The sequence below is a fragment of the Taudactylus pleione genome, unplaced genomic scaffold (genome assembly GCF_031769625.1).
Source record: "Taudactylus pleione unplaced genomic scaffold, aTauple2 ptg000089l, whole genome shotgun sequence".
Lineage (NCBI taxonomy): Eukaryota > Metazoa > Chordata > Amphibia > Anura > Myobatrachidae > Taudactylus > Taudactylus pleione.
The window spans coordinates 1,679,575-1,693,050 of record NW_028284491.1 but is presented as its reverse complement, the minus strand read 5'-3'; the positions used below and the strand labels follow the sequence as shown (position 1 = coordinate 1,693,050).

The 13,476-nt window shown below is 41.2% G+C and overlaps 2 protein-coding genes across 7 annotated transcripts in view; one reads left to right on the top strand and one right to left on the bottom strand.

Annotated features, from left to right (window-relative positions):
• The window catches only part of LOC148527283 (uncharacterized), a 189,021-nt gene extending 175,901 nt beyond the window's left edge, over positions 1–13,120 (top strand). For 3 of the 4 annotated variants that reach the window (XR_015878033.1, XR_015878030.1, XR_015878032.1), the window contains one exon: positions 12,653–13,120. The gene's annotated coding sequence lies outside the window, so the exon portion shown is untranslated. Of the gene's footprint in view, positions 1–10,334; positions 10,835–12,652 lie in introns of those variants that run through there. The other variant, XR_015878034.1, reaches the window with a different exon arrangement.
• Positions 4,134–10,485, bottom strand: TRIM13 (tripartite motif containing 13). 3 transcript variants are annotated; one of them, XM_088469094.1, is made up of 4 exons: positions 10,149–10,485; positions 7,478–8,700; positions 5,606–5,658; positions 4,134–4,393 (listed from the first exon to the last, which is right to left on the bottom strand). In XM_088469094.1, the coding sequence occupies exons 2-3, from the start codon at positions 8,682–8,684 to the stop codon at positions 5,636–5,638; spliced, it is 1,230 nt and encodes a 409-aa protein (XP_088325220.1). In that variant the 5' UTR covers positions 8,685–8,700; positions 10,149–10,485; the 3' UTR covers positions 4,134–4,393; positions 5,606–5,635. The 3 variants fall into 3 exon arrangements, with proteins under 3 accessions (XP_088325220.1, XP_088325221.1, XP_088325222.1); XM_088469095.1 differs by having other exon boundaries at positions 10,289–10,485; XM_088469096.1 differs by lacking the exons at positions 4,134–4,393; positions 5,606–5,658 and having other exon boundaries at positions 6,983–8,700.
• Positions 13,121–13,476: the final 356 nt, after the last annotated feature.

Here is a 13,476-nt window from a genome sequence, read left to right as displayed (position 1 = left end):
ATTGTTATACAGAAAGGTCCAATCTGCTTTTCAAGTGAAAAATGGTACAATTATACACATTGTGGTTGCTTCAGAATACACAACAAGTAGTGGCGATCATCGCAGTAACTTCCCTACAAAAGATGGTTTCAATCAATGAAAATCCAGCGTCTCAGAAATGTGCTTTTCACTATGGAGATACTGTATGTAATACCTGAGGCACTATTCATGTGACCTGAAATCTAATGTGCCATTCACTGCTGTCTCTTACAGGAGCATTAGGATATTGCTATTGGGTTCTAAAGCTACACCAGCAACATGCAGCACTAGGAAACAAAGTATCAGTACTAAAATGCTCTGCCAACTGCAGAGTTATGGTGCATACACACGGTCAGATTTTTCATCAGATTTGAACGATAATGATTTTAAAAATCGTTCAATTGTTCAAATCTGATGAAGAAATCGTTCATGTGTACAAGCATGAACGATGCGCGTTCACGTTTGTTAGAGAACGATATCTGACATGTTTGCAGTCAGATTTCGTTATTTTTCAGATATCGTTCAAATCGTTGAGTAAATCGTTAGCAAAATCGTTCAAATCGTTAGAAAAAAAAAATCGTTCAAACGATTAGAGCTTGAGGTTCAATTTGTCAGCACTAGTGATTTAACTAATAAATTATGACTTTCGGAACATCAATATGGCAGCCCATTTACCAAAAGAGCTATGGTTCATCATTAAGCATCTCAGCAATCTGTTTACAGAGCTACTCAAAATTCTCCAACCAATGTAGAGCAGAGAGTCAGGGTAGTGGAGCAATTTGCAAGGAGCAGAACCCCTACACTTTAACAAGTGTAGTACTTTATATTAAAATCTCAGTAGTGTACTTAATGTATAAAATTGTTTTATTAGAGTAGACTGCAGCACAGCAAAATCACTGCATATACAGTCAGGTCCATAAATATTGGGACATTGACAGAATTTTCATATTTTGGCCTCTATTCACCACCACCATGGTTTTGAAATGAAACAAACAAGATGTGCTTCAACTGCAGACTTTCAGATTTAATTTGAGGGTAATTACATCCAAATCAGGTGAACGTTGTAGGAATTACAACGGTTTCTATATGTGCCTCCCACTTTTTAAGGGGCCAAAAGTAATGGGACAAACTAAACAATCCTAAATCTAACTTTCACTTTTTAATGCTTTGTTGCAAATCCTTTACAGGCAATTACAGCCTGAAGTCTGGAACGCATAGACATCACCAGACGCTGGGTTTCATCCCTGGTGATGCTCTGCCAGGCCTCTACTGCAAATGTCTTCAGTTCCTGCTTGTTCTTGGGGCATTTTCTCTTCAGTTTTGTCTTCAAGTGAAATGCATGCTCAATTGGATTCAGGTCAGGGGATTGACTTGGCCATTGCATAACATTCCACTTTCTAGCCTTAAAAAACTCTTTGGTTGCTTTTGCAGTATGCTTCGGGTCATTGTCCACCTGCACTGTGAAGCGCCGTCTAATGAGTTCTGAAGCATTTAACTGAATATGAGCTTATAATATTGCCCGAAACACTTCAGAATTCATTCTGCTACTTTTGTCAGCAGTCACATGATCAATAAATACAAGGGAACCAGTTCCATTGGAAGCCATACATGCCCACGCCATGACACTACCACCACCATGCTTCACTGTTGAGGTGGTATGTTTAGGATCATGAGCAGTTCCTTTCCTTCTCTTCTCTTCCCATCACACTGGTACAAGTTGATCTTTGTCTCATCTGTCCATAGGATGTTGTTCCAGAACTGTAATGGCTTTTTTAGATGTTGTTTGGCAAACTCTAATCTGGTCTTCTTGTTTTTGTGGCTCACCAATTGTTTACATCTTGTGGTGAACCTTCTATATTCACTCTTGTGAAGTCTTCTCTTGATTGTTGACTTTGACACATATACATCTACCTCCTGGAGAGCGTTCTTGATTTGGCCAACTGTTGTGAAGGGATTTTTCTTCACCAGGGAAATAATTCTTTTGTCATCCACCACAGTTGTTTTCCGTGGTCTTCCGGGTCTTTTGGTGTTGCTGAGCTCTCCGGTGCGTTCTTTCTTTTTAAGAATGTTCCAAACAGTTGATTTGGCCACACCTAATGTTTTTGCTATCTCTCTGATGGGTTTGTTTTGATTTTTCAGCCTAATGATGGCTTGCTTCACTGATAGTGACAGCTCTTTGGATCTCATATTGAGAGTTGACAGCAACTGATTCCAAATGCAAATGTCACACCTAGAATCAACTCCAGACCTTTTACCTGCTTAATTGATAATGAAATAACGAGGGAATAGCCCACAACCTGTCCATGAAATAGCTTTTCAGTTGATAGTCCCATTACTTTTGGCCCCTTAAAAAGTGGGAGGTACATATAGAAACCGTTGTAATTCCTACACCGTTTACCTGATTTGGATGTAATTACCCTCAAATTAAATCTAAAAGTCTGCAGTTAAAGCATATCTTGTTTGTTTCATTTCAAAGCCATTGTGGTGGTGAATAGAGGCCAAAATATGAAAATTCTGTCAATGTCCCAATATTTATGGACCTGACTGTACTTCCTGAGATCTCGTCTTTGGAGGACTAATTATATTTATGAGTTTGTAGCAAAATGTATACAGATTGTTCAGAACCACTACGTTTACAGAGGATGGCATTGAAATGCCGCCATGTTGTGTGCTATACCTGATCACTTGGAAGTGAAATGTTTTCTTGCAAAACTTTTTTTTTTAGACTTCAAAAAAAGGGACAACTTTAACACTTTACTCCCTACCTCACACTGAAGTGGCTTTTCTCCACCACTCACAATATCTAGCTCATTAACTGGACTCCTTGTTGCTTACATAGTGTTTATTCTAGCACCCTGCACCTGTCAACCTATGCAGGTCCTCTTTCCTGTCTGGGCTGTCGCTCAGCTAATGCAACAAACTGCTGAGATACAGGCCCGAGTGTGCTAGATGCACCAGAGCAGAGAGCAACACACCCCAGGCAGGGAAGAGGAACTGCACGGATTGTGACATGTGCAGGGTGCTAGAATGAACACTATTACTTAGAGCTCAAATATGGTTCATGATGGTTCTTGTTTCTTCAATGTTACTGTCTAGAGCAGAGGTTTTTGAATCACGGCGCCCTAGAGTAACAGCACATCTCTAAACCAAACGTTTGCTATTGAGAAATTCAGAAAAAAAATGTAGTGAAGTAGTAAAGTGCAGTAAATGGTGCTTACCTGTCATCCTTAGGTTCTGTTATGTGGTGGTGGACAGGTTTGAGCTTCTGTTTGTCTACATATTTACATTACATTGACCATAAATAATATGATTTAGTGCTGGGCCACCAACCCTGGGGCACCCCTGCAAGTGTCCTGAGGCACCCCAGGGTGCCATGGCACACAATTTGGGAACCACTGGTCTAGAGCCTCTTCTTGTCTGTCATTAGGAGTCTGGCTTTGTCTGTTCCCTATCCATCAAGATAAAACTAGACAAAAGTACAAAGATCTACAACACTACATACTGTAGCTGCATTGGGTGAATTTTCCAGTGAATGAACGGTTAAGGGAATTCTCATTTAAAGGCATGGTGTATGTAGGAGATACAACATAAAAATCATTTTGAGACCTGTGCCATCATTATTACTATTTATACTTTTAAAATACAGTTTTGATTTGAAGATTGAGGGAATAGTTAGAAGTTTACAACCAAAAAACAGGAAAGGTGTAGAAATGACCAGTGAATGAAAACACAATGTTAGCAAATGATCAGACAAGTCCATTAAATAAATAATATTACTTACATCAATAAAACATAGTCAATAAAGATTGTATGCATTAAGTTTAAGATTACTGTATTAAACCTGAAAATGTTCAATCACAGGTAGGTAGTGTTCATTCATTGGCTGATTCACCCAAAATTAAATATCTTTTATCTTATATGTTGATTATAAGATAGGTTGACTATGAATTGATACTAAGGGGTAAATTTACTAAGATGGGAGTTCTATTGAGAAGTGATGTTGCCCATAGCAACCAATCAGAGTCCAGGTATTATCTTCTAGAAGGTGCTAGATAAATGAGACGTAGAATCTGATTGGTTGCTATGGGCAACTTCACTTCTTAATAGAACTCCCATCTTAGTAAATTTACCCCGATGTGCATGCAGAGTTGTCATTAAATAAAATTTGGGCTCCGCACTTGGAATATTTCATGTCTCATTGCAACATACAAATTATTATCGCCTCCACGTGATTTAGAACAAATAATACATTTGTGGGACATCTACATATCATACAGAAACACATTTAAAGTAGACCCATATTTTAGTGGTTGCAGCTATTTTATAGTCTGAACCAATGTTCTGTCTATCATCTGGCATATAGTGGATCAAGCCTCTGTGAAAAGATAAGATAGTTCATAGTTACTTGTTTCGTCTGAATTGTTAACAAGACAGTATTCTTTTTAGTGCTTAGTGGGTACCAGTGACACACACATGTATGAGCCTATAATAAATAGCAATTATTCTGTATGATAAGCTTGGTAACAGAAGCTTTATATTTACATTCTAGGCTATTATTAAGATTTACAACACCAGTTACGTATTGATTTCTCAAAAAGGGAGAGAAGAAAGTATTCTCATAGCGGGGCACACACTTATAACAGTGGGACATATAAAACAGAACTTTTATTATTAAGGTTAAAACTGAATATAAAACCCAAAGTGAAACGAAAAGTAACTCTTGGAAGCAAATTCAAATTTAGAATAATTTAAATAATAAAATGTAGGGTACAGTGTGGCTGTATTCACTATATTGTATACTACTCCTGCGTGGTATTCCCTTTTGTGTTTAACACTTTAATTATACAAGACCAGTTGGTGCCACCAATAAAAATTAGATTAAACAAATCGGACAGTGTACTGATGGTCATATTATGTAACTTCTGCATGAATTATTAAGTTAAAGGGGAAAAAAAAGAGCTTCCGCCTATTTCTATATAGATTTACAATACCGAGAATCTGACATTAATAATGTGCAAATCTCTTCACCACGCTGACTCATTTGCTCACTTTCATGAGTGATCATAACAAAGGTTCAGTGCTATACATACAGTGCTGTCCTTATTATAGGTGTCCTGATGGGACTGAAAGTAAACCTGGCTATAGAGTACACTATAAATATTCCTTATAAAGCTTGTCGCAAGCAGCCTATGAAGTCATTAAGAACTAGTGAAATCGCAATACAAAACGGCTGCCACCACAGTATACAGCAACAAGTACACTTCAATGAACAGGATATTCCAAATAAGGAAAGTGGAATTACCTGTTGGATTAAAAGCCATATATCATATCCCCTCATATGCTATAACTCTCAGACACACCCATACACGTATAACCAGTATCTGCAACGAAGCCATGATTATAGCCCCACATCATACATGCCTTATGATCAATATTAACAGCACTGTTTACTGAATATGGCCCAGTGCTAACGCTGTATGGTTCAGACCAGAATACATTTTACTTTTAGAAATAGCACATTTTGGAATACATATCTCCCATCGGACATATGCATTTTTGCACAAGAACATTTCACTTTTGCACTTACTTTATTTTATTATGCACAGATGATTAGCCTTCAGTGTACTTCAGAGGAAGAGACTTATGAAAATAGAAAAAGGGGAATGCTAAATCAATAGTGTTTGATTCATTTTCTTAAAAAGCAACATATGAAGAGATGCACTAAAATAGGTTTTATGTAAACTTTACAAGACATCTTTTGAAATATTGAATACAGTAGGATGTTATGTTATAAAAGCCCTTTAGTCTGCACGTGTCAGGCTCTTAGACGTTGCAGGCGGCCATTTAGGGCTGAAAATGCAGCCTATGAAGTCATTAAGAACTTGTGAAATCGCAATACAAAACGGCTGCCACCAGCAACAAGTACACTTCAATGAACAGGATATTCCAAATAAGGAAAGTGGAATTACCTGTTGGATTAAAATCCATATTGCAAGGTTTGTTCATTCAGGGAACCTGCCCGAAGAGTTTGATTCAATAAAGTGCCAGGTCCCATTGTAGTCTCGCGTAGTGTGCCTTAATGATATTAAACAGTGTGCACAGAAGCACATTGGACCTCATTCAGACCCGGTCGCAAGTGTGTCGATGTTTAGGCCCTGCGCACGCGCAGCGGCTGCACTGTGCGTGCGCAAGCACCGGTGCGAGAGAGAAATTCTCTCGCTCGGGAGTTCACTACAAAAGGGGCGGCTGTCGATGTTGATCAACAGCTCGACCCGTTTTGTAGGCGGGGCGGGGGGTGGTTTCACAAATGGACACGTTCCTTAAGGGACGCCTGCCGTTTTGTGGATGGCCGCCTTGACATCAGCAATGATGTCAGTGGGGAGCTTCCTGCTCGATGAGAGCAGGAAGCTCCCTGGGGCTTACTGTTGCCGAGACCCAACCTTAGAGTCTCATCGCAAGCCCCGATGGTCGCGATGGTCTTGACCATCGCGACCATAACAGCTTAGCTACCGACCAGTAGGCCGCACTAGAAAAGTCAAGCGGCCGCCCTCATTCAGAGCGAGCGCTCGCTTCTTGCGACCGCCTCTGAATGAGGGCCATTGTGCGAAGCTGCAATGATGCCCCTGCCCCAAAGGGTTAAAGTAGACATGCATTATACATCATAAAAATAAGGGAACTAGTAATGTGACAATACACTCATGGTAAAAAAAAAAAAAGCATAAGATTCAACAAGTTTATAGTAATGTTCTTAAAAACTAAAGAGAGACGACAGATGTGTCCTCATACATCTAGCCTCAATCCGCCACACAGCACAACTTGCCTGGCATGAGTGAACCGCCAGGTCCCGTGCTACTCTGCTAGCGTCATGTGTCTTGTTTTGCCGAAAATGCGTTAGCGTTGCAAGGCCATGCGACTAGGATGCACCAGCAGACTGTGCTGATTAATTTGACATGTGACACCTGTATATCTGCACACCAGAGTCTGTATATGAACCACAACTTCACTTGTAATGTAAAAGCTATGCCCACTACATTGTAGCACTTTGTATACAGATTCAGAGACTCAGGGCCATATTCAATTTGAAGCAAAAAGTCTGAGGTTGGACTTTGGCCCACAGTCACATACAGCCATACAAGTGTCGCATATCAAATTAATCAGCACAGTCTGCTGGCAAGTCCTAGTTGCATTACGATTTAAACTCATTTTCGGCAAAAAAAAGAGATGCCCACCACTATCCGAGTCTCACAGGACATGGCGCGCCAAGAGGGTTTTTTTAGCATGACTGCAGCAAGGATGTATAAGGACACCTCTTTATTTGTACCTAGCAAAGGGAACTAAACTATACATTAAAGCAATGTATATTAAGCTACCACTCCTGTTCTGTAGATATCCAACTAGAATATATAAGCTATAGTGACAAGTTTACTTAATGGTATGTATAATTACAATGCATATTTACATGTAAATTTTGCCACATTCTCCAGGAAAATCATAATACAGTTCTTTAACGCTTCCACAAGGTGAAATAGTTTTTGTGCAATCAGATCCCAATAGAAGGCGGCTTCTTCAGCTGCTCTTACACTGGTCTCCAATAGGTATGGGTACATTGGCTGCAGGGGGCTGTCAAAGGCTTGGATAAAGCTATTTGGTGCTGACAGAAATGCAATGAGTACAAGGACAGGTATGATAGCAGTGACTGCTAGGCTAGTAGTGGAGAATGGGAATTTCAGTTGAAATCTTTGCAGCTTGGCTGGTGGTTGCTGGGGCAAACACAGTTGTTTATCCAGATCTCCGAGTTTGATCTTATCCCATATAGTGGTGTTAAAATTTTCCATATCATGAATGACAGTCTCATCTGAGAGAGAAGGCTTTGGGCTTTTCAGAAGGTTTATTTTTCCCCTGAACTCCTCCATCCGCTGAAGGAACAGAAGTGGGTCAGAGATGTCCTTAAACCCTTCAGCTATATCCCTAATCTTTTCCCGCTCACTTTTGATGGTCTTCATCATATTGATTGCTGGATCGTACGCTTGCATGACTGAGAGCTTCATGGTCTCCAAATCTGACAGGGTCTCATTTTTTTTCTGCTCAAGCAAACATTGCAGCTTTTCAAAGTAATCCTTCACCCCGGCCGAGTTCTTATTCAGCAACTGAAGAGCTTCTTTCTTGCTGGTCTCCAAGGCGTCCAGGTGGGTGTGGACATCCATGCTCTGAAGGGTCTCAACCTCCCGAAAGAGTGAGACAAATGAATGCTTTTCTTGACGGTATGCATCTTCGATGGACGTAAAGACATGATCTTTGTGCTGAACACTAGTGGCACAAATCCCACATATCAGCTTTTCATCTGTAGTGCAAAACATGTTCAGGGGTTGGCCACTATGCTCCTTACACGCGGGCATCTTTGGAGTGGCCTTGATCTTGTTGTACTTTTCCACAATTCCTTTCAGTGCATAGTTGACTTGAAGGCTATTGGCACCCAGCGTGGAGGTTTCTTTACGGCAGGTTGGACATTTAAAAGATGACGGTCTCCATAACATCTGCCTTGATGTTCCCCCAAGTATGCCTTCTATACATTTCTGACAAAAGTTGTGTGAGCATGGCAGTACTCTTGGGTCTTCAAACAAATTGCAGCATATCGGGCACGTTATCTCCTCCTCCAGAACCTCCATCACTTACTAAACAGACCTACAGAAGGAAGTCAGAAAAAAAAACAGTCTAAACAGGGTAATATTGAAGACAACAACTTGTATTCAATATGGGAGCGAAAACATAGTTTTTGCGTTAATATCGCACTTTTGACGTCATTATCGCAGGTTTGACTTTTACACCGTATTCAATTTCAAAGACTTATCGCAGGTTCGAAAAGTCTTTGATCAAAAACGGGGAAAACTTTTCACCATTGAATAGGTGTCGAAAAAAAGTGCAGAATTGGGGTTTAGGGGTGCAGGCTTAAAAAAAATAGCCTGCACCCCTGGGAATGACATTTAAAAAAGAACTGTGTCATAAAAAGTTTAAAAAAAAAAAAAATAGGGACACCCCAAAAAATGTATTTAAAAATTGGGGTGAAAAAAAAAAAAAGGGAAAAAGTTGTTTAAAAATAGGGAAATAGGTTCAGGGCTATTCTGCATGTATGCGGCAGGTGTTTTCTAGAATAGATTTATAGCGGCAGGTGCACAATTGCAGAATTTTTAAAAACTTACTTTAGGGACTTAAAAATATGCTAGTACCCATTTTCATGTACCCCAAATTTGATGGGACCACTTAAAAAAACAAAAAAAATAACCTAAGTGCTCTTCTGCATCACTTCTTCAATGTCGGGAAAAAACACCTGCTGCGGCTATTTAAATCCCTGACTTTCAATTACAGGCTAAAACGGGGGTACCCATAGTGATCCCCCATGTTTTTACAACTTTAGGGGGGTCCTACACTTTTTTTAAGGAAAAATTCGTAACTTTACGCAAATCCAACTTCGGAGTCTCCCATTTTCGTTAATTTCATATTGATCCCCCATGTTTTTACAACTTTAGGGGGGTCCTACACTTTTTTTAAGGAAAAATTCGTAACTTTACGCAAATCCAACTTCGGAGTCTCCCATTTTCGTTAATTTCATATTGAATACGGGGATAAGCGGGCGCGCGCCCGATACTTTAACGCAGGTAAAAACTCCGATATGAAACGTAAACTTCGACAGCGAAGTTTACGTTTCATATTGAATACCCCTCTAAATGTAAAGTGCAGCATATACGGGGTCACATATGTGAATTTGTTCAGATCATAAACATCCGATGTTTCAGTATATGTCCAAATCATTATAAACAGTTATAGGAAAATTCGGGTAAATTTACAATAGTAAGTTAAAGGTTTCGGTGGATAAAAGGCTGTCATGGGACAACAAATACAAAAGTTGTGCAAATATGTAACATGAAGTAGTGTAGTACTGCAGCACAGGTCACCGGGCATGGGATGGGAAAGCCAGGAGTGGAGCAATCTGGTACAGGCTGAGCTTAGCATGTGTTCTGCAGATGAATATTGATGTTACTCCTCACAACACTTTGCACACACTGAGTTTGTCTCTAATAAGGAATATTATACATTTATATATCATAATAATAAAGCAGGCGGTATATAATTACCCAGCTTCTGGTAAGGAATCACATGTCTGCATTACATGATGTGTGCAGTAGTGATACAGCCGTGTTCTCCCACATGTCTGGCAGCAACATGGACCTGGCCCTGTACTGCAGGATATCTAGTCAGGCCTGAGATGTCTCACCGTGTGCCCGCTACGGACGTAAGCCCCGGGATCCAGACTGCAGCTGCTGCCCGTCCCCGGGCATAACCGGAGAGCCTGTACCCACCGCTGTGCTGCTAAGGGAGGGGGAGCCGGACAGATACGGAGCCACAATCTCCTTCCTTATCCTTCATCGCTGCTGTGCCAACCCATGGAGGTGGTGGCTTGTATCTGCCCACTGCTGCTGCCCCGCCCACAGCCATGGCGCAGCCCAGCTCCTATATTCACACTCACCCGGGTTTAGGGAAAGACCGGACCGGCACATGTAGCGTCCTGGGGGGTGTCTGTGACAGACTGTCACCGTGGAGACAGGGAGGGAGAGATTACAGCCGGCTCCCAGTATGATGCTGCTGCTCCCGGACTGACTGGAGAATGTCAGCCTTGCACAGTGTGGCTGTGTGTGTTCTGCTGCTGACACACGGGACAGTATGCAGGGAGACGTAGGGAGATGGCTGCTAGTGCTACAGCTCATATATGTAAAGCTGAGTACACGCTAGGACGACGGATCGGCTGGATATCTGACGATTGGTAAGTGCTTGCCAATGCCATACACACTTACTAATCAGTGGCGTAAATTCATCCCAGACGCCTGGAGGCAAGTTATAATTTGGTGCCTCCTCGTCACAGCCGCTGACACTGTAATGTAGCAATTCGCATGCAGACAGGCTATAGATAGACAAAGGCAGCAGCCGATGGTCTGACATGGAGCTCTCCTCTAGTGTACGGTGCCTTCTCAGGTGCCATGAAGGGCCATGACAGTACACTCCGGGTACATAGTTACAGCCCTAAGTGGGGTGAATATGTTGTGGACAATTGAGGAGGTGCCCCCTTCAGAGCTGGAGCCCGGCGCCAGACGCCTCCATTGTCTCCCATAGTTCTGCCCCTGTTACCAATTATCGGCGCACAATGTGTCGTGCCTGACGTCAAAACTGGGCAGACATTCTACATACTGTCATCGGCGGCCTTTGCAGCAAATGTATGGATAGTCGGCTGATGTGCCGATATATATCGCCATCAGCTGTGTTGCACAGCCGGTGCGATATGTCTGTGAACTATGTCGTTCACAGACATATCACTGGTACACACCCAACAACGCACCCACAATATATTGGCCAATCAATGTCAGCCAGTGTGTACCCAGCATAACACCTGCTGTGCAGATGTTTTGAATACAGTATTATATACCAGCTAGGATACCCGGCGTTGAAGATAGGACACTGAAGTACACCTGCAGCCTTCATTTTTGTACACTGTCCTCGCCTATAACCTGGATATCTGCAAATTAGGAGTAGATGACAGTGCAGGCAGGCGTATTCTCATACCGAATGAAAAGGGGTATATCAGGAGCAGACTGACTTCCAGAACAGAAATAAGTGTAGCTTCCAAAATTACTTGAGTTTCAGAAATCACAGCAGAACAGAGGAGGTGATTAAGCAGATATGCTATCACAGCTACTAACATGTTAGCAGCTGTGATGGCTGTAATATGGTCACTCCTCCTGCATGTATTACTAATCCAAGCTGCGTCCAAGGATGCAGCATTGGATCATCTGCACTCCCTTCAAACGGCTAAGTGACCATGGGGTAACTCAAGCCGGCTGCCGCAGAGGAGTACAAGGGGCCAGGAAATCTCTGTCAGCCGACGGAGATCCTGGCCTCTCCATTACCCCCAAGGGCTGCAACATGCTTCTGTTTTGCAAAACGGAGATCGTTGCTGCCCCCTACCCACCCAGAAACGGCAGCAGACTGTCAATCACTGATGCCGGACTGCATGCGGGATCGCAGACCCATACTGCACATTCACAGTATAGCTTAGGCGCATGTGCAGATTCCCGATAATCATGAATCTGTGTGATCCTTGTCAATGCGTCCAGCCATTTATTTCACCTTGCAGGCATTGGCTCATTAAACTTGACTTTGAGTTTACTAGATACTTTGTAATGTATCTTCAATATAGCCATTGGAGGCTTACTCTTGCAATTTAGGAACTATATGGTAACACATTGTTCTCAGCTGGGTTCGTATTATTATATGTAGTTAGTGCTGATTTTCAGATATATGTTTACAAGTTATTTCTATGTATAACATTTGCTACATGATGAATTTATAATTGTGACTGCTTTTTACTTTATTGGTTTTATCATTATATTGTGATATCTTTTAGATGATGTATTAAATATTACTATTAATACCTTATTATATTGGTTGGTGTACTTGTGTTTTTTTCTATTTTATACCTACCTTTTGGAGAGTTGTGGCAGCATTCTCAGGTGGTGAGCAGCAGCCTTCACAGTTTATACTAATTTAGTTCTTCCCTGGTGCCGGGTATTTCTTTGTTGTTTACCAGCGAAACGCGTCGGTGGGGAAACAGAAACATCCCCTAACCACTTTAAAGAAGCTACAAGGATCCCTGCAGATTTGGATTGACCGGTCAAGTCCCAGAGAGAGGTGATATTTATCAACGAAGTTCACATGCAGTCTTACATCAGAAATAAGCTTCACCTTCAGAAAGACCAGCATTGATCCGTCAAACGGAGTGGACTATTGCTGCAAGTGGCAAGTCATCGCCAAACTAACCCTATGTTATTCCTGCACAGTAAGAATTGCATTATTCAGGACTGAACTCTCCCTCTCATATTAACTCCTTGGGTACCATTATGGCAAAAGACTGTGAAATTAAATAACATTCCTAAGGAATTCTACCATGATCCACAAAGAGATCTTTTACGCATTATCCATGCTTATGCATATTTTATGCTTTATGGATGTTTGTATGATCATATTTTATGTCTAAATAATTTTTAGTTTATTAAATGCACCTTAATTTTGACTTATTAACTGTGTTGAAAGCATCTATTTGCAACATTTCATCAAGTGCTGTTATTATATTATTTTGCAATATTTTATCAGGGGAGTGACTATCTCCTGCAAAAGCTACTCTTAGAAAATACTTCCCATAAATAGCGCTGGGTCAGGTACTCATTATACCTTCTCTATAGTTCAATGAAGATATTTATGTTAAAATTTACAACTGAATAAAATAATAAGTCAGCCTGTGAGACAGTAGATGCTTGGAAAAGCATCTACCATCTATTTCTCTCCATGCGGCCAGTCCCTCTGCCAAACCTGTCATTAATATATCTGCAATATTTCTAGGACAACACACTTTCT